General features: G+C 39.7%; 1 protein-coding gene across 3 annotated transcripts in view; it reads left to right on the top strand.

Moving 5' to 3' along the window:
• The window catches only part of LOC145994799 (uncharacterized), a 37587-nt gene extending 16552 nt beyond the window's left edge, over positions 1-21035 (top strand). Inside the window, exons 1-3 of one of the 3 annotated variants that reach the window (XM_083131111.1) lie at positions 3198-3238; positions 13652-14372; positions 19388-21035. In XM_083131111.1, the coding sequence (XP_082987237.1) occupies positions 13684-14372; positions 19388-20822 (2124 nt within the window). In that variant the 5' untranslated portion in view covers positions 3198-3238; positions 13652-13683 and the 3' untranslated portion in view covers positions 20823-21035. Of the gene's footprint in view, positions 1-3197; positions 3239-13651; positions 14373-19387 lie in introns of those variants that run through there. The other 2 variants (XM_083131101.1, XM_083131119.1) reach the window with 2 other exon arrangements.
• The last annotated feature ends 1064 nt before the right edge of the window (positions 21036-22099 follow it).

Below are 22099 nucleotides of genomic sequence, written 5' to 3'. Positions count from 1 at the left end.
TCATCCATCCTCATATTTGCGATAAATTATAAACGTCATGCAAAAAGCAAAGCAAATTAAGACCAAAATAATTTTGTAAGATTACTGCAATGTCAGAACTACGTTGAAAAAAAAAACAACGTGAACACAAAATCAATGTAGACTTACTGGGGGATGATATAAATACGATTAAGAATAATGCTAAAATATTTTTCAAAACTGCTAAAGAGATAGGTTTGGAAGTTAACAAAGAGAAAACTAAATATATGCTTACAGGCCGAAACCAAGTGTTAGGTAATAATCAAAATCTAATTATTGATAACATCTCGTTTGAACCAGTTTCAAAATTCAAATACTTAGGAGTAATATTAACAAATGAAAATTATATTAAAGAGGAAATAAAAAGTAGGCTTAATTCAGGAAATGCATGTTACTTCTCTCTTCATAAACTTTTGTCTTCTCGTTTAATATCTAAGAAACTAAAAGTTAAAATATACAACACAGTAATTTTGCCTGTAGTATTATATGGGTGTGAAACTTGGTCCCTTACATTGAAAGAGGAACATAAATTGAGAGTATTTGAAAATAAGATCCTTAGGAAAATCTTTGGACCTAAAAGGGATGAGGAGACAGGTGAGTGGAGAAGGTTACATAATTCAGAACTACATAATTTGTATTCATGTCCAGATATTATTAGAATAATTAAATCAAGAAGACTTAGGTGGGCAGGCCATGTGGCACGAATGGGAGAGGAAAGAGGAGTTTACAGGATTCTTGTTGGGAAACCAGATGGTAAGAGACCTGTAGGAAGGCCAAGACGAAGATGGAGGGACAACGTTGAGATGGACCTAAAGGAAATCGGTAGGGATGGAAGAGAGTATTTAGATCTTGCTCAAGATAGGGACAGATGGAAGGCCTGTGTTGCTGCAGCCATGAACCTTCGGGTTTAAGAAGGCTAGAGAGTTAATTAGTTAGTTAGAACACAAAATCATTTTCAAACAGGCATTTGGGGAGAACTGTGTAGACAGACAACATGCTCCCGAATGTTGCCAATCGACATGTAGCATGACCTTCGGTAAGTTGTGCGTTGGAAAAACTTTGCTTGAGGCTCCTCAAGCGTCTTATCACGAATACCTCTGTGTTCGCGGCATTGCCAACTTATTGTGCAAACTAACCAACTAACTGTGTAAATTTTTTTCCTACCGTTATATCTGCAGCCGGGTGTACAACCTACATTGCATTGAGCAGGCTAACAAGATTCTGTCTGACACCCACCTTCTGCCTTTGGGAGCTTTAGGTTAGTCCGAATACTACCTCTTATCGGACTTTTCAAAGAGCCTCAATTAGCCGATATCACTTTGAATCGATACCGATGCCGATAATCTCACCGATACCGATACATGAAAATTGTAATAATTAAAATTTGTTCACAAATTATTTATCAATATTGGTGTGTAAATAATATCTTTCAATTATATGCATTAATTTACCAAGGAATTTGCGTTAGAAAATTCAAGAATTAGGTCATAACATTAAAAATAGATGTTATGTAGTAAAATTACAGTTTTTTTCTCCATAATTTGTGGAAAATAAAAAGAAAGTTTGAATTTTGCATGATTCTCAAGATATTTAGACTCCACGAAAATGTCGGCGACGTTTTTGCGGACCCGGTGAAAGACCAAAATGTCGAAAAACTAACGGCTGCTATCGGTAGATGAATTCCAACCGATATTTTCCGATACCTATACATCGGCAACGGCATCGGCTCAGCCTTAGTATCAATGGGTTTGTAGGACCAAGCCCATGCGTGTTCTGTGGTGAAGGATTTGTTTGTTTTACGTAGTGTTATTTTGAATAAAACATTATTATCATATATTCCTTAGAGCTTTATTCAAGCATCTGGCGATGTACATAAACTTTTAAAAAACAGAAAATTCACCCTATATAACTTGTAGGCCAAAACCTATTAGTTGTACCGCAGTTTAAAACCCTGGTTCTTTAGTAATGCAGGGAAAGAGAGCCTTTCGGAATCTGGGTTAGAAATATTCAGCTTGGAGTACACCAAAGCGGCCCCGAAGAACGCTGCAAGATATTAATTTCCCTAGTAATTTCCGGAATCACCAGGCATTTATCAACCAGGAGAGTGTTCCCCGAGCTTACAGAGCTTTCCGTTTTTACACAGAATTTTTTAAATATTTTTTCAAGACGTCACTATAGTTGTTTACACATCCTCATAGTTACTAAACTTTTACATTGATTCACAATTTTCTTGTATATTAGCAAAATAACAAAATATTTTACATTATTTTTTGCTGGAAATCTGTTGGAAAACCTGTATATATATGATATTAATAATAAAATATGTTTGAAAAGAAATATACATATTTTAGAGAAAAGCGGAGTTGAGCACAGATTATTCTTACACAGAGGGAACAGTTATTTTACTTCGCTTTTTTTTTACACTTTTGGCTAATTTGCGAAGATGGGGATGCGTGATGATATGATGGAATTGATGAATGGACAGTTAGCGCTTGAAAAACGTTTAGTACGGTATTTTGTTTTCGTATTTATGTAGTATATAGATTATAGACTATCAATAAGCTCTATTCCCTTCCCAACATAGGCCCTTTCCGATGGCGCAGTGGTAGCGTCGTCACCTTCAGGGCCGGATTAAGGTGGGTGCTATTGATGCTGCAGCATTAGGCCCATTCCTGAAATAGGCCCAGATGAAAACAGACGAGAATTTTCCAAAAGCTGAACAGTATTCTTTTGCTATATTAACCTGAAAATAAATCTTAGAATGAAATTTCGAGCCCCAATTTCTGACGCCTAGACACAGCGTTACTTATTATACAGGTAGTATTATTCTTTGCGCTGTGACGTAACTGTAACGTCATTGTGTTTATTGTTCACCGAAGATTACAAGCATCAGGGCCAATTTCGTCTTAATCCGGCCCTGGCCACCTTGTAATCAAGAGATCCCGGGTTCGATTGCCGGTGAGGGAAGATAGTGGATCGGATCCCACTTTAAACTATAAGTCCGGTGCTGATTAGCCATACTGTGCATAAAGTGGACTTTGTGCATAAAGTGTCTGCTGTTGTACACGTTTGTTCCAGAGAATGCTGACACGAAGCAGTTGCGTGGGAAGTGCTGACACAGGGCATCCTTCTCGGGCGAGAGTGTCTCCGGTCCGGGCGATTGCATTTCTCTCTCAGATGCTGTCTGCTTCCTGCCTAACCGAAGTGTGGTGTATTATGGGTGAGTACATAATTGATACAATGTAGCATGGTTTTGCATGTTGTTCCAAGACGTCACCCGAATTTGTAATGCTAATGACGGCGAAATCAATGCAAAAACGACAAGGGAATTTTCTAGATGTTGCGGATGGAGATTTTACATAACAGCTACCAATATATCGATAATTATCTGCGTAGGTTCATTTCCAAAAAAAACAGCCATACAGCTTTCCGTCAGCGTCAGAGTCAGGATTTATCATCTAGGGGTGCGGAATGAAATTTAAGGGGTGCGATGTTAATTGATTGTTTTGTTTTGTTTTACTTTGCTTTTCTCCTACTTTTGGCAACGAAGATGAGGATGAGTGATGACATGGTAAAATTGATGAAGGGACACTCACAAAGAACACTCGTACTCAGGCTGGTATTCGAAAGAGGATGCAGGACCCATGCATTACATCAAATACCAATCAACTTTTAGTTGGCTTCTATGAAAATATGCCAATGAATCTGGAGACTACTAATGACTTGCTTCATTTTTGCTTGCTTCGCATGTTTTGTTCAAGTTAGACCAATGACATATATTGTGACTTACAAAAGAGGAAACAAATGTTAACAATATTGCTGATGAAAAAAGACAACAGGCGCTTATTCCAGTGTTGTTAGAGGTCCAGGAATTTTAAATAAATTCAGTTCCGGTCCAAGAGAGTAAATCAGGAAGCGTAAATCGGTTCTGGACGGTAAAAGACCTTTTTCTGTAATGAATTATAATTCGGTCCAGGAACCTGTTTTCCTGCCGAATTTAAATTCGGTCCAGGAACCTTTTTCCGGCTGAATTTAAATTAGGTACAGGAACCTTATTTCCGGTTTAATTTAAATACGGGCCAGGAACCTTTTTTTTCAATTTAGCAATTCGCAACGTATACCGAATTTAAATTTTGCGAGAAAAGAAGGTTCCGCTCCTGGAGCGGAACCCAATAGAACCCATTAGAATTTATAGGTTCCTGGAGCAGATAGCGCTACGACGCCAGGGGTTCCGGGTTCGAATCCCGGCCTGGGTATGGATGTTTGTGAGTGTCCACATCAATTTCATAATATCATCCCTCATTCTCATCTTCGCAAATTAGCGGAAAGTGGCACAAAAACCGAAGTAAAATAAAGCAAATCAATTAATTAATCAATCATTTATATGTCCCTGGACCTTTAACAACCCTGGCTTTGGTAGCGTCATCGCCTTGTAATCAAGGGGTCCCGCGTTCGATACCCGGTGGAAGCAGATAGTGGTTCGGATCCCACTTTAAACTGTAGGTCCAGTCCCGATTAGCCTTACTGTGCATAAAGTGGACTTAAAACAACAATTCAATCGTTATTATCTGTAGAGATTGCCCCAGTACAGGAAAGTAAATGCGGCTTATCTTCCAGATTAGGATCAATAGCTTGCTTCTTGCATACAATGATAGGTTTCTCATTTCAATACATAACATTCTACGGTCAAAATGACAACATAGTTTTAATCGAAATATAACATTGCAAGTTAATTTTTTTTTTTTTACTATTGAGAATATGTTTGGAAAGGGGTGCTGAATGCGGTGCGTAAGAAAATTAAGGCATCCCCTTGGCGCCGCCCCTGCTTTCCGTGCTCAGAGGACACGGAGTGACGTGTCTTTCATATGAACAGAAGATCTACTGTATCCTACTGATTTTACCTTCAATTTCTTTGTCTTTTGTTCCAAGTGCACTTTACGCTCAGATAGGACAATGAAGGCTGAACCTACAGTGACATGTTCCGGACAACTATGTAAATTGCTTCAACCGGGGATTGAACCCGGGACTCCTTTATTACTATGCATGAGAATTAGCCATTATGCTTCCGGGGCGGCACAATGAGGTTTCTTCGAAAACGTGAAAAACACGCGATAAATGGCTACATAGATTTTTTGTTTTTATTTAAGCGTTTTAGTCAGACGGGGTAATTGGAACTGAAGCTACAGTTTTAGGTGGGTTGGTTGGTTGTGTTTATTTTTAAGTCCACTTTTATGTACATTGAGGCTAATCGGGACTGGACCTACAGTTAAAAGTGAGATCCGAAACATTATGTGCCTCCACCGGGTACCGAACCCGAGACCCCTTGATTTCAAGGCAACGGCGTTACCGCTACTTTAACCACTGTGCCTCCAGCAAAGACAGCGTTCTCACCACGCATCGACGGGCTCGGTAATAGTCTCGTTATCAAAGATTCCCGGGTTTGAATCCTGGCGGAGGCGCATTGCTCAGTCATTCGGATCCCACTCTAAATATCCATAAATATCCAGGTATATACACTCTTGCGATACTTGAAGACATGGAATAAGAAAGTAAATTCGGTTTATTAAACTTTTCAAACATCGTACCTACGTTTAGAAGAAAATCCGATAGTCCGTGACAGTAAGTCATTGCATTTCACTTGAATGCTTTTCACGCCAAAGACAAGTCACCGAAAATAACCCCCACCTTGGAAATTTTCACATACCACACTGTACAGTGGTGGAAAAAAGTTCTTCCCCCATAAGACTTTATGGCAGTAAATAATGACGGAAGGGATGGTAACACACATTGCACCTTTAGGTGATCGGGTGATTCTGTCTGTCTCAAGAGCAACTCGTCTTTCATGCAATAGCCAACAGACACAGGAAATGTAGGAAAGTCACGTGACTTGTCAGGTGGAATGTTCTTGGTCTGAAAATCACCATTTCTCAAGCCAGGTCGCAGAACCGACAAGAGCTACACGTTATGTGTCCGAAAATGATTCGTCTAAAAACCTTGAACGAAATGCTAAAATAATTCTTGCCTTAATTACATAGTCTAATATATGTGCCGCAGTAGCTCAGTCGTTAGGGCATTTTATTAGCATGCGAGAGATCTGAGTTCGATCACCGACGGGGGAGAATCGGGATTTTGTTCACCTGTTCAAGCGACTCCGGTGTCCACTCAGCGTCGTATAAAGTGGGTACCTGGATGAAACTCGGGGGGAGTAAGGCGGCCAGGGGAGTGGTGTTGATCACATCATCCCCACTTTGTGCCTGATCAAGAAAGCTTGGGGCCTTATCTCCACACCCCCTACACGCCTTCATAGCTTGGTGCAAAGCACAAGGTAGCATTTTGATTTTTAGTTTGCTAAACGGGGTAGCTCAAAAAGTCGCTTAACACCCCCGGTACAAGGCCACTGCAGCGCGCAACATGGAAATGGTGATGACCAATCGTTATCAGGCCAAGGGGGAACCACATTGACACACCCGCGCGGTTGGCGGCCATCTTGATGTCCGCCATCTTGAATTCAACTTCAGAATTTTAAATGGGAAGGGGGTAATATGATATATCAAATCAGGATAGAATTTCACGAGAAATGCAATGGTGAAGATTTTTTCGACGTATCTTTAACCAGTAAAAAGTTATGACTGAATTCTTGTACTAATTTGCTCCTTTTCGAGGTGTTAGAAAAATGCCTTAAAATTTGTTTAGCCCATCGGTAAGGCATGGAGATCAAAGTGGCGTCTAGGGAGAGAAGTTCGCATGCCAGTGCACAAGATTTTAATCGGATACATCCACGAAGAGCTGCGCATTATGAATGGTTGTCGCGAACAATTACAGTGTGACGCTTCCATTAAATGAAAAGTCCTTCACAGTGACAAGGCTAATGTTGATGTTCATAGGGAAGTTCATAAACAGAATATGCGACCCTTGTTATCTGATAACTAACTTTGGACAGAAACTGCTTCACAACGTTCCCATAGTGTTCTGGTGCTCCTCCCTATTGAAAAAAACTCTGTAAAAAGTACCTTCTTCCATAAGCAAGGATGAAAAAACAAACCTGTTTATTTAACAAATCCAAGTAGCCCTAAGCATTTAAGGTTCCGTTGATGGAAAATTTACTAACCAATTGTGTTCCACACAGCACTCCACACCATTAACTTAACAAAGGAGCAAATTGGTACAAGAATTCAGTCATAACTCTTTACTGGTTAAAGAAACGTCGAGAAAACCTTCACCATTGCATTTCTCGTGAAATGATTTGACATATATTATCACCCCCTTCCCATTTAAAATTCTGAAGTTGAATTCAAGATGGCGGACATCAAGATGGCCGCCAAACGCGCGGGTAGCGTCAATGTGGTTCCCCCTTGGCCTGATAACGATTGGTCATCACCATTTCCATGTTGCGCGCTGCAGTGGCCTTGTACCGGGGGTGTTAAGTGAATTTTTGAGCCATCCTCTTTACATCCCGATTTTGTCGGAACAGAACTTCCCAATCTCTACGTGGGCTTTCTTCCAAGTTCCTTAGGGATGTGAATAGGCTCCAATTTTTCTTGACACAATATGTGATATTTCGTAACAGCCGATATTCTTTGTGTGCGCGTGTGTGTGTTGGGGGGGGAGGTATAATCCAAACATGTGAAGTGATCCTTTTCCAACTACTCCATTCTCAGAAATAAATCTCAATTCCACACACTGAAAATGTAGCACTTTCTACATCTTAGCATTCAAATATCTAGTAGCAATATAATGTGTGTAAAGGGAAAAATTAACGATTTGTAACGGCACTCTGGAAATTTCGTAGGTTTTTTTTTTTTCCAATTTGAACTGACATTCATAATATTCATTAACAATCCCAATATTGACTAAAGAATAGCTTAGTCGTTCTGCTACTTTCAATTCTACATAAGCGTAGTCACCGTAACTCTCTCTCTCTCTATCTCTCTCTCTCTCAGCCTTCCCGACGGAGCAGTAGTAGCAGAGTGGCCTTGTAACCAAGGAGTCCCGGGTTCGATACCAGGTGGAGATACATAGTGGTTCGGATCCCACTTTAAACTGTAGATGCAGTCCCGATTAGCCTTACTGCGCACAAAGTGGACTTAAAATACCAAATGAAAATAAAAATAAATATCACCGTAACTCTCTACAAAGCCAGAGAATGCAGGTTCGAAACCTGCTGAGCTTAGATGTAGCATTGCATTTGTATCATTACCCATCATCTTCATCGTCGCAATTATCGCAAGAGGTAAAATGCGACACAAAATAACCCAAACAGAAGCTTGGAATCAATCCGAATATTGGTTACGTTGGATACGTGGTAGAACTGTCTTAAAAATCACTTCCTGTGATGTAATAGGATTTTTGATTAGAGACCATTTGTATAATACATATCGTTGTTGCGAACAATAAGTAGTTTCATGTTCACCACACTCTTCAGTTGTTTAGAAATCGTAAGGAAGAAGGATCTATAAATTTTCGCTTTCACATATCAATGAAACTTCAACATAAGTTCAGTGTAGGTCACAAAGGAGATTTACATATTGTTATGATATATTTTAAACGTCACGAAATCTAAAAGAATACACGATACAGCACCTTACGTTCCTATAAATGTTCACCATTAGTCTGGCGAAAAAAAAAGTAACGAAGATTTCCGTGTTTCCTTGAGCAGAGTTAAGGCGCCTGCTTGTAGCAAGCAAGCACCAACTGCTTCGATCAGTGACTTTCACTGCCAGAGTGACCTACGGCAGGCCTGTGCTCGTTCCAGTGTGCGTATAAAACAGGTATTTTACAGTGGCGTAGCATGGACATTTCGGGTGGGAACGCCAAGTCCGAAGGAAGAGTCGGCCCTTTCTTGCTTAATAATTTACTTATGGTATTAGTCGCCACGGGTATTATTTGCCTGAAGTAAGCTGGGTTTTCAATAAAACATCATCTTTGCATGTTTTAGCTAGAAAATTAGATGCCTCACTATGCCACAGATGTTTTGAACTCTGGTGTTCTATACCTTTTTTTATATCTTTCTGCATGACGCAAGTCATTAAAAACCTACCTGAATCACAAGCGCCTCTGCACAACAGTAGACGTCATTGTTGTGGGCGATCCAACTACTGATTGATTTGGTTTATTTTACTTCGCTTTTCTACCACTTTTGGTTAATTGCGAATAAGAATAAGAGTGATGATATTGATGAAGGGACACTGACAAAGAACACCCGTGCTCACGCCGGGATTCGAACCAGGGACCTCTGTCGTCTTGGCGCACTGTGAAAAGCATAGTGGATGATCCAAAGATCGTACACTCTACTGACGTAACAGTGCCGATTAGTAATTCAGACCACTGTTTATTACATCTTGAGAATGCTGATAAACATTTTAAAATAATTTTGTCCAGAGATCATTCGATGTTAAGAGTTTTCAAATGAATGCTAAACATTTCCATTCACACAATGTTAAGTAGTTAGATAATAACGAAAAAATACAATAAGAAAATAATAGTTTTGCGGGTTAAGTGGTAGAGCAGCCACAGGCTGAATTTCTATCACGAGGACTTCACCAACTTATTTGACAAAAACTGTGTTGATCTTTTAGTTTCTAATACACATCGCTGTTCGTGCGATAAATTATACAATGCAGTGGCCATTAAGAAGCAGTATATTTGAGATTGGTAAAGTTACGTCAGTCAATATTGCGTATTGTAGCATCACATAGCACGGGTTGCATGAGCGCGAAGAGCGAAGAACCGGGTAGGAATTCTGCCGCTGTGGTCTGCTTCAGAAGGCAGGAAGGGTCACATGAACCAATTACGGTAGACCTCTCGTATGCCGGCGTAAGAGAGCCTATTTACGCGCGTGCTGTAGAAATGGAAGCTTTCCCTCCATAAAGGCAGCAAGGAATATAGGAGTCCTGTACGCAAAAAGTATAATCTTATTCTCTTTGCCTGTACGCCGAACCTGCTCGGCGTCCGGCCGGGAAAGGCATTGAAAACATATGCTAGAACGAGTGTTGAGAGTGGAGCGTTGCAAGCGGATCGCGAAAAATAGCCATTATAATGCCATGAAGGTCAAACATATATGAAATTAGTCACTGTTTACTATATAATCACAGCATTTAAGCATTTTTGAAATTTTAAATCTGGGAACGCCGGGCGTACGGGCGTACTATAACGCTACACCACTGGTATTTTATTTCGTACGTTACAATCCACAGTTATATCAAGCTAACATTCTAATATTTTCGTAAAATATGTAGTAAACAAGTTGTATACATTGTGGTCTTCCAGAGTGTTGTTGCCTGTTATTTACACGCGGGAGATGGGGGTGTTGTAAACATTTCTGAAACCAAAGGTCGAGCACGAAGGAAAAGTCGTGTAAGCATGGAGGTAATAACAAGGTAATAGAAGTTGAAGGAAATGTTGGAATAAATTATATTAGAAATTGAGTAAAACTCAGTTTTCTTCACAAATAGGACTATCAGATCACTCTTCAGCGGAAAGTAGGACAAATTATGTCAAAATGTTGGACTAGAACGCATTTGCAGTAAATATAATAAGTTACTAGGACATCTTAGCATTGTATAACGAGAACATGACACATCTTCAGCTCAAAAATTAATGTTGGAGTGAACGGTTGAGTTCAAAATTCCTCAACTGCTAATTAATAGCACGGCCGTATGTGAGATCAAGTTGTGTATGCAAGACAGAACGTTTTCCGTAGAGACGGGGCCAGGAAGGGAAAACAATCCATGAATTCCGGAAGAAAAAAGTTGACAATTTCGTAAACAAAGTCTGGACGTTCTTGTTTATTGAAATGTAAAAGACTACTATACACTGGGAAAAAAACAGAATTGCGTGCCTTATTTCTTCAATAAGGACTGTTTATGTCATTTCTGTTGAGTTGAGTTGGTGTTTTAAGTCCACTTTATGCACAGTAAGGCTAATCGGGACTGGACCTACACTTTAAAGTGGGATCCGAACCACTTGTGCCTCCACCGGGTATCGAACCCGGGACCCCTTGATTACAAGGCTGCGACGCTACCACTGCGCCATCGGGGAGGCCCTATGTAATTTTGGAATGAACCTTGTTACTTCGAACAAATTACCGACACTTATAGTATCGATAAAAATTTCACAAAGTAAGCATTTTTATACATATTCAATATATGATATTAAAAATTTTATGAGGTGATTGAATGGTATGACATTTCGTGCGCCACCCTGTATATCCGGACTTTTCCGCATCTAGAAAATTGGAAAGTAATTTCTGAGCTGGCATTGTAATTTTTTTTCCGAACATCCAGTAGCAATCATGCACACTCTTTGATTTAAGCATACTTCTCCAAGGAACCACGTTTTCTCAGACTTCCCTCAGATTTTCTTTTTCTCCATGTAATTTGAAGTTACGTGATGCACAAAATGCATATAAGACATTTGTGATTTCTTTCAAATTCCTTGCAGAGGCCAGACACAGCTCTAAAATCTAAGACACGTCCGGAAATAAGAATGCTTCTTATAACCTCTTTTTATTTTCTTATTTAGCGTTCGTTCACCTTTTGATAATCGCGACAACGAGGATGAGTGATATGATGAAAATGATGAAGGGGTACTCACAAAGAACACCCATATCCACGACGGGATTCGAACCCAGGACATCAGACATCGTAGCGCACTGTAGTAACCACTCCGTCACGGACGGAATTTTTATAGCCCTAATCGTTCCACAAGCATTTTTCCTATCTTTAACTAAACACGAAACATAAAGAACAATCACGTAAATAAACAGGTGCCAGTTCACACTCTAACCGTAAAATAAACATACGCATGTGAAAATGCAATATAATATTTATTTTTAGGTAGTTGCAACATCCTCCGCTTAGGATGGCCTCCACTCCACCGTCGTCGACGTAGACACGCGCCTTTGCTCGGCGAGCGCGTTGCGGAGAACGACAACATTTCGTAATGTGCATAAATTTACCCATAATGCTAACTGTCTCTTCAGGGGAGAGATGAGACTCCATAGTTCTCAGGGATCGAGTGTTAAAAGAGCTTCTCCAAAGATTTCAGATGTAATGGGACCAATAGTTTTTACCTCAACAGAACAACAGGTGATGAAAGTTTATATTCCAGTTTATTTCCTTAACAAAATAATAATATATATATACACGTTTTAAAAACAAAACTACCCAGGGTTAACAATAATAAGTACCTTGAGATGCTTACTCATTAATCTTATTAAAATTATCCTATACATATATACAAGTATGGAAACGTAAAAACACATTTCTTACTTCAACCGGTTTCTTACAAAGCAACCGAGATTATTATTTCCCATTATTAGGTGGGATTAAGCCGATACTAAATATTGTAAGGGCCTTTTATCTCTTTCAACAGAAAGTGGAGTTTAGCTTCTCTATGGTGCTTAGACTCTCGCCTTAGCGGAGAGCACCTTCTCTCGCCCAAAATCGGAGTGGGATTCCTGTATGGTGCTTGGACTATCGCCTTAGCGGAGGGCACCTTCTCTCGACCGAAAGTGGAGCAGAAATTCTCCTCGGTGCTCGGACTCTCGCATAAGCGGAGGGCACCTTCTCTCCTTTAGGTGTTTGGTCTCTCGCAGTAGCGGAGCACACATTCTCTCGCTCGCAGGCGGAGTCTAACTAACTTGCCAGCCAAGCTTTCGTCCTTATATACGGTCGGCGATGCTAGCGTTAAGCGAGCGGGAAAATATTGAACTACCCATATTAACATTAAATAGTTACAAAAATTGATTATACGTTGAGGTGGATCCGTCTCTACTTGTGACGATCCGAGTTCGTTACAATCTTGACTAACAATATTTACAATAAACAGTTACAAAAGTTGATCATCGAAGCTAACAAACTTAGAGCTGGATTGTTTCGTTGGTTGGTTGCGGCAGGCAAAGTGGAGGCAAAATGACAATGAAGCAGAACGAGGGGGGCCCTTGGATCTCAATTAAAAAACTCTTTCTACATGCAACTGAATCGCTGCGTGAAATCGCTGAAAATGTCATTTATTAATTTTGCTTGTTTTATATTGCTTTTCTAGCACTTGCGTCAACAAAGGCGATGAGGATGATTAATAAAGTTATGAAATGGATGATAGGACATAATGATCCATGCCTTACACAAAATTCTAAGTTAGGACTAATGAATATCAATTCGTCTTATGATTTGTCAAGTAGTTGTTTTTAACTCCAATCTTTTTCAAGGAGTTCTGGGTTGACAGCATGTGTATTGCTCGATGATGATTTGATAAAATCCACAACTTTAGTGAACTTTCTTGACAATGACTCTAATATCAGTAAAGAGAACATTTCCTTACGAGTAGTTGTTAAGAAATCAATTCCTGAAAGTTTTCTGGATGTCTCATGGCACCCAGCCGTTATTTGTTATGGCTGGTCCTAGGGGTATGACTCACGCTGCTGTCAATACTCAATCGTTCCCGAGAAGCCAGGTTCTCCAGGCAAACCTAAGCGATATCTTTTATATTTGGGTTGCATAGACAACAGGCTTTAAGATGTTACAATATCCTAGTTCACGTGGCCCATATACTACTTTCTCTGACTGTACATCCATCCATCCATATGTATTAATTTCAGATACAATTATACAATTTCAATATGTTTGTCTTTTAGGGATTTGCATTTTTCCTTCTTGCGAGACCTGAATGCCACTACATCAATGGAACATGCCTCAGGCGAACACAGCAAATGGTACCTCAGAGATTCCGCCCGATGTTTCCTCACCTTTTTTAATGGAGCGCTGCCACTCGAGCATCAAAGTAGAAAACATCTCATCTGTTGCTGCAGCAAGATCCTTGTTCACACCAGAAAATGACGAATTCCTTGCCGGAGATTTTTTGCACACGAAGCAGGATTCAATTTTTCGTCCTGAGGCTCCTGTGAAACATCAACATGGAGACGCGACTGACACGAAATGGAGCATTCAGGGAAATGATCTTGGAGACGACTGGGTTTCATTTGAAAATAAAGAGTATGACAAACATTCTCAACCTAATTCTGACGCCTGCGGTAATTTTGAACAGCCTCAAAATGAAGCCAGCTGTGTGATACAAGAAGATTCGAAGCAAAATATGTCTTACGGCGCTATGAAAGGAAGTGGCAAATGTCAAGTTTCATCAACAGCAAGCAATTCTACATCTGCACATGGGATTAAATCTCTCGAGAACTTCCCGGTGAAGCCTGTGAAAGTCAAGGAAGAAGATGGATGTGAAGTGATCCTGGGAGCTTTCCCCGGCCTTTCTTACTCAGCTGTCACTAACGAAGGGGATGAACAGCATCTGTTCTTACCGAAGAATTCATTGACAGCAGTTACCAACTTTAAAGAAGAAGAGAGGTTAGTACATTACAAATTTTATCTAACAAGGAGAGGTTACGGCTTGAAAAATTGAGTTTTGGACGAGACTTTTCTGAGAGAAAGGTTTATAATGCAGACATGCGGTTACAGCACAGTGAGACATTATTATCGCTGAGACACCAGAACATAAATTGCATTGAAGAATAACCAGAAATACACGAATACAAGTAAAATAATAAATACAGAAACACATTTCCCTTGCTAAAACTAGTGAAAACTAAACTTTCTTCAACGATCTTTCATTTCCATGACTTCTCAGTTTTACCGGTTTGCCAAAAAGGGATGTTATCAACAGTTCTGAGACAGGTGGCAAACAAGGTTGACAGAACTTGCCTTGACATATCAATATCAACAGGGCACCTTACTACCACATGAAAGTCCCGTCCAAAACTCAAATTCCCAAGTCGTAACCTCTCCTTGTAAGTCAATCCAATATTATGTATGTAAATGCCAATTAAGCATAGTCATGATATGTAATTCGTGACCTTTTCAGAAAGTTCTCATGTATCAATCTGTCTTCCAGAACCCTGAAAAGTCCATTTCAGGATAACGAACGTGTACAGGCAGGACTCGCACCCAGTGGGAATTGAGAATATTGTCTTTTGTCTACTCCATGTATGTGCCGAGTGCCTCTACAAAGCATCCGCCTTTACTTACACGTGTTTTCATTGTACTTGATATGGAGTTCAGTTCGTCATCATAATAACGATATTTGCTATTATAATTTGATGAATAAATTACCTCTTTTCTCTCTTGAGGTGCTTGTGCCCCCGGATGAGGCGAAGGGTACAAATCCTCAGTACTGACACATTTACAACAATAATGTTACTAATGACCTAATTAGTCATGCAGTGCCATGTTATTCCGAGAATTGAAAGTGCTTGATGTTAGAAAACAGTCTAAATGCATTCTGTATGATCATCTCCAATTTACAATAATTCATTTCGGAGAAATTACACACATAAACGTTCGACCTCGCCATCCATGATGAGTGTGTGAATCCCAGTTTGGACATGGGCGGATGATCTTTGAGAATGTCCCTTCATGTCATCGTTAAAATTGGTCAGATGTGGAAGAGAGCGACGATAAATAAGAAATTTTATTGAAATAATATGTATCAAGCATGTACCCTTCTTGGTTCGACTCTGAACTCTTGCTTGCCCTTGGAAACCGAAAAAAGGCCTTGGATCTCTGGAAACAATTTCCTAATGAATACACACGAAAAAATTTCACCGACTTATGACGCCACTCTAAACAACTGCAGAAAATTAAATACAGTGAATACATCGGTGCTATCACAAACATCAAATCAAATCCCAAACATTTTTAGTCACTAATTAGCTCTAGGAGGTAAAATTCCCGAATATCTTTCTAAGTAAAACATGACTCAGTATACGCAGAAGAGGGCCCTGACGGAGCTGATCTTTTTAACACTTCTTTCTCCAAAATGGACCAACTCTGCAAATTTACTTCTCCACACATAAATACAGCACAGCACAGCTTCTTACCAGGCAGCTCCTGCTTCACCAACTTGAGCATTTTATTACCTGACACCATCCACTCTACAACTGAAAATTCTTAACTGGATGTTCCACATCTGGATTTTTCGAAAGGTTTTGACTCTATAAACCACAATCACCTGCTTCCTAAATTATCACAACGATTCAATATTCATGGAAAAATTGGTTGATTTGGTGTTTTAAGTCCACTTTATGCACAGTAAGGCTAATCGGGACTGGACCTACTGTTTAAAGTGGAATCCGAACCACTATGTGCCTCCACCGGGTATCGAACCCAGGACCCCTTGATTACAAGGGGACGACGCAACCACTGCGCCATCGGGGATGCCCCCATGGAAACATTCTCCCTCTGCTCAAGCACTACCTCCAAAACAGACAACAAATAGTTGTTCTTTCTGGAACCTTCTCCTTATCAAGCTGTATCTTGTGGTGTACTGTACGTGAGTTGAAATTACTAGTGTACCTCAAAAATGTTCATTTTTTGAGTATGGTGTTAGCAAGATGGCGTCCTTGGTTTTGCACACATTTTTCCTGCCTGCCCTAGATGATTTTGACCCAGATGAAGAAATACTTCTAGGAAGATGGTGCAACTAGCCATATTACCAGAGTGGCTATGTAGTGGCGTCGATTAGGGGGGAGAGGGGGCAGTTGCCCCTCCACTTTAGCCACTTTTGTCTCAGCACTATGCTAAGCCTTATCTGCAAAGGGAAATATACTGTCTTTGCCCCCCCGTTAGTTTTGGCACCTTGTCCCCCCTGTTTTGGAACCCAATCGCCACCACTGTGTCAGCAATCATTGGAGCAATTGGAGGGTTAAATCAAACTGGATGTGCTTAGACTCGCATTTCCTGGTCGTCTCATCAGCAGATTCGGCGATATTCCGTGCCCTGCCCGTGCACCCAACTTGGCAGCTCCTGACTTTTTTCTTTGGGGTTACCTCAAATCCAAAGTATTCAAGGACAACCCTCAAAGAACCAGGGATGATTTGAAGGAGCAAATTCGGCAAGAGATCCATAACATTCCGTTAGAGATGCTACGCAATGTCATGGGCGGATTTACTCTGAGACTCCGATAATGTGTGCAGCACCAAGGACGCCATCTTACTGACACCATATTCAAAAAATGAACATTTTTCAGGTACACTAGTAATTTCAACTCATGTATGTACAGTACATTCATGTTCATAAAATAAATAATATTTGCTATCTCCATTTTTTGTGATTTTTTAAAAATCTTCCCGTTTGGCAGCCTCACCCTGTATATTGTAAAGACATGGCACTTCTGCAAAATAATTTAAATTCTCTAATAAAGAGGTGTGAATTATGGAACTTAAAACTTAACCCTCGAATATGTATCATGATGACATCCTTAAAGGAAAACACATTAAATTGAAAATACTTCATAAAAAAATAATTGTGTTCAAAGAGTTGCCGCACAGAATGGCCTGGGCGTCATATTTCGTGAGAAACTTTCCTTTTCTGAGGACATCTCCGCAGTCACTAAGGGTTCCATGTGTATGCTGGGTCTACTCTATCGTTTCACCGAAATCAACAACCTGTCTGCTCTTAGCACTTTTTACAAATCTTTTGTTTCACCAAAAATTGAATACTGCTTTCCGAACTGATCTATGGCATGCCCCTCAAATTTTGATAGACTAAATTCTGTCCAAAATTTCTTCCTGACCATTGTTCGACACCGAATTCCGTCCACAAAATACTTGGAAAAGTCCATCCTTCTGCAAATGTTAAATATCCAAACTCCTCACGAGAGACATAGACTGATAGACCATATATTCCCGCATAAAATACTGAATGACAACATCAGAAGTGGACCGCCTTCTTCAGGAAATTCATTTTCGAGTACCGTCTCGCACAACAAGAAGCACAGACCTTTTCGTTTCTCAGAAGCCAAGACTGTGCGTCATCCAGCGTTCTATGTCCCATAGGCTGCCCAGCCAATATAATAATCTAAGAAGCCAAATATATATTTTTGAATATATGGCACTGTTAATCAATGCTCGGAACTGCTGTTGTTCATTCGTAACGAAAATCAGGTTTCAAAGTTCTTTATCAAAAAATAATGACAGTAATAAGAGAATTAAGTGAAATAACATAATTACCAAAGAATCAAAACAGAAAACAGTGGTGCACAGAAATAAAATATGCGTGAAGAAAATGGTTACGCGGTTGGTATACGTGTGAGCGCGACGTTTACAAATCACCGCCTGCCATGAAAATGACGTCTGCGCAGACAGAGAGCAATGTCACAACCTATAACTGGCGTCATCTGGTCCCATACATTCCAAAATACAGATACACTGTGAACACTGTTGGTGTTAAAGAGACACAGAGTGTGGTCCCTGGAGGTCTACACCACATTTTGGTCAACGGTTAACCTCACCGGTGTTGAAATAACACACACATACTGTTGCAATCAACACCTCTTTGACACCACTGAGGTTAAATGGTGACCAAAATGTAATGTAGACCTCCAAGGACTACACTCTGTGTCGTTTTAACACCAACATTTTTTACAGTGTACACAACACCAGAAAGCGGTATCATTATCTGGGCCTGAAAAACTTACATATATATCCCAGGGTGAGTTCCGCGCTCACCAACGGAGGGTTAACCACATGTAATTTTATTCGACGTATGTTATTATTTTTGCTGTTTTATGTTATTGTTTTGTCCTTATTTTCTGTTAATACGTTCCAATGTAAAATGGCTAACGCTGTATTTGAAATCTTCTGTTAAAAAATAAATAAATAAATAAGTATGCATGTATTACTTAGGAGTAATGCTAACAAATGAAAATGATATTAAAGAGGAAATAAAAAGCAGGCTTAATTTAGGAAATGCATCATTACTTTTCTCTTCATAAACTTTTGTCCTCTCATTTAATACCTAAGTAACTAAAAGTTAAAATATATAAAAAAAAACAGTAATTTTGCCTGTAATATTATACGGATGCGAAACTCCGTCCCTTACATTGAAAGAGGAACAAAAATTGAGAGTATTTGAAAACAAAATCATTAGGAAAATATTTGGGCCTAAAATGGATGAGGAGACAAGTGAGTGGAGAAGGTTATATAATTTAGAACTACATAATTTGTATTCATGTCCAGATATTATTAGAATGATTAAATCAAGAAGACTTAGGTGGACAGGCCATGTGGCACGAATGGGAGAGGAAAGAAGTGTTTACAGAATTCTTGTTGGGAAACCTGATGGTAAGAGATCAGTAGGAAGACCAAGACGAAGATGGAGGGATAATGTTGAGATGGGCCTAAAGGAAATTGGTAGGGATGGAAAAGAGTATATAGATCTTGCTCAGGATAGGGACAGATGGAAGGCCTGTGTTACTGCAGCCATGAAACTTCGGGTTCAAGAACGCTAGAGAGTTAGTTAGTTAGTAATTATGTATGTATGTATGTATGTATGCATTTATGTATGTATATATTCATATTTTCTAGGATTGATCAGAAGCCATTCTCATCATCCATAGAATATGAAGTCACGAAGAAAGAAGCAGAAGAAGTGGAGAATCTTGTATATGTAAGAAGCCACATTGGAGCGGAGGAAGCAGAAAATATAAAGGTAAGACGCAATAACCTTAAAACCTTATGCCACCAAAACTCTGCAATACTTTCAACTATTCAGACCTTAAATGAACCTACGAATATTGGCCAGAAACAGAAGTCTTCAACTGCAGGAATAGATGCCGATGGAGAAGAACTACACTTCCAATGCCAAAAATTCAATCACAAATTCCACAAGAAGAAACCCTTTCTCGCCCACATGAAGTTCCACGAAAAAGAATTCGGGTGCGAAGTCTGCAATATTTTATTTCCTGATAAGCGTTCTCTGAGTAAGCATTATACGATCCATGCTGAAGAACGTTTCCAGTGTGACCACTGCGATATTTCGTTCACGCGCAAAGAGTATCTTGAAAGACACTCTAGACGTCATGCAGTCAAGGCGCAGTTCAAGTGTAAGAACTGCAGTCAAACATTCGCCGAGAATCGTACCTTACAAGAACACGTAAGGATCCACGAAGAGATGGGCGTACTCAAAAACAAGAAATCCGACTCAGAAACAAAGAATGTGGACCAACATAAAACGGAAAACTTTCTAAACTGTGAGGAGTGTCACAAAACATTCAGCAGGAGACACCGCCTTAATATCCACCGAAGACTTCACACAGGTGAGCGTCCATTTCAGTGCGGAGACTGCTGTGTCGCGTTTCCGTCGAAATGCTCTTTAAGAGATCACGTTTCAAATCACAATCCTTTCAAGTGTCTGGAATGTGGGAAATTGTTTACCAGGAAAAGAGTTCTGGTACGACATGTCGAAAATCACGCTGAAAGAAGAAGATTCAAGTGCAAGCCATGCGACAAGTCATTCTTAGAGAAGAGATACCTCGCTCGTCACGTGGAAGGACACGGTGGGGAAAAGCCCTTCGGATGCGAGGAATGCGGTCGCAGGTTTAACAGGAAAGAGGTTCTGCAGAAGCACCTCCGGATCCACACGGGAGAGAGACCTTTCCGGTGCCACGAGTGCGGCACCTCCTTCGGGAGGAAGTGCGTCCTGGTCGAGCACATGAAGCTCCACTTGAGACTGAAGCCATTCTGCTGCGACCGGTGCGGGAAATCCTTCAGGATTCTCGGGAACCTGAGCAAGCACCTCGCAATCCACTCCGGGGTGCGCCCCTTCAAATGCGACAAGTGCGAGAGAGCGTTCTTCTCGAAAGTAACTCTCAAGCTGCACATCATGCGGCATGACGGAGAACGCCCACTCTTGTGCGACAAGTGCTGCATGTCGTTCGTCGACATAACCAGGCTGAGGAAGCACATGCGGTCTTTGCATTCTGATCGAGCGGGGAATCTTTCAAAATCTCTCCCAAAATAATTTCCATTTCGATCCTTCACAGAAGGTGTCCAATTGACAGTCTAAACCTCCTTAAACATATCCAAAAATAACTGAAATCATTTCCAAAATAAAGTAGGGTACATAAAAATCGTGTCCAAACATTTGTGTAATAAATAGTTAATATATATTGTCAATTTACTTGTAGAATGAAATAATGATGTGAAAATATCAATATATGTAAAATATCAATTTATAAACAATGTAAATTCACTTCACTTCACTTCAAAATCCAATGAAAAGTAAAAACAAGACAAACAAAAAAACAATTATGCTATTGGATACTCAAAATATATAATACACTTTTACAGTTAAAGTAACAGTTCAATACACCCAGTTTTGTAATTAAGTACAATTAAAGTCAAAGTAAACTGCTCTCGGTCCTTCGGTATTTCAGGGTTGAAGAGAATTTTAAGTTACATTTTTCCAAACGGTATTTTATATTATCTATTGTCACCGAAATAATGTCTCGCGTTCATAGATGCAGCCAGTTCTCTTTTATTAATTTTAATGTTAGGGTGGTTTAGCTGTTGAAAAAACGAAAAAACCGTTCTTAATACAATTATGAACAGCAACAATGGAGAGATATGAAAATCGCTACTCTTTTGAAGACATATGTTGAAACGAGCGGTTACCAGCTCCCATATCTATCCTTGGGTGGGCCCATGTTAACATGACATGATTGAAATGTTGTTTCACAAAATATATGAATCAGAAAACAGTCACAATGTATCAGTAAAACACAAAGCAAGGTCATGAAAACACTCATTTTGTCTAATTTTATGAGGAACGCCACCTACATTTATTGTTATAACTATAACTATGTTGAAGAATAAACTTTTGATGATTGAAAATTGAAGTACTGTTTTATTTCTTTCATTAATGTAATACCTAACAACATATGAGTATGAAACTGTACATGGAAAAAAAAAGCAGAGAATATTACATCTCAGATTCACTTTTTTTGCGTGTTGAGGGTCTATCCTTCAGATCTAGCCAGGGCGTAGGTGTTCTTGCGTATCATAAGTCTATTATCGTCACAATCTGTAACCACCTTTAAATATAAGATTGCTACAAAATTGTAACTACACTACTTACAGCAGAAGGCTCATTAAATTTGATCAGACGTTTTGATTAAAACATGTTTTGAAGTAATGCCAATAATCTTATTTATAATACATATGATCAATAAATTCTTGGTACATACAAGGAACCGCTAATGCATTGGTGAGAAGTGAGTTGGAAACCCTGCATGCTCC

This window comes from Lepisma saccharinum, chromosome 1 (assembly GCF_977018435.1).
Source record: "Lepisma saccharinum chromosome 1, izLepSacc3.1, whole genome shotgun sequence".
NCBI lineage: Eukaryota > Metazoa > Arthropoda > Insecta > Zygentoma > Lepismatidae > Lepisma > Lepisma saccharinum.
Note: the sequence above shows the minus strand (reverse complement) of the source record. Positions and strands in the feature narration are given on the sequence as shown.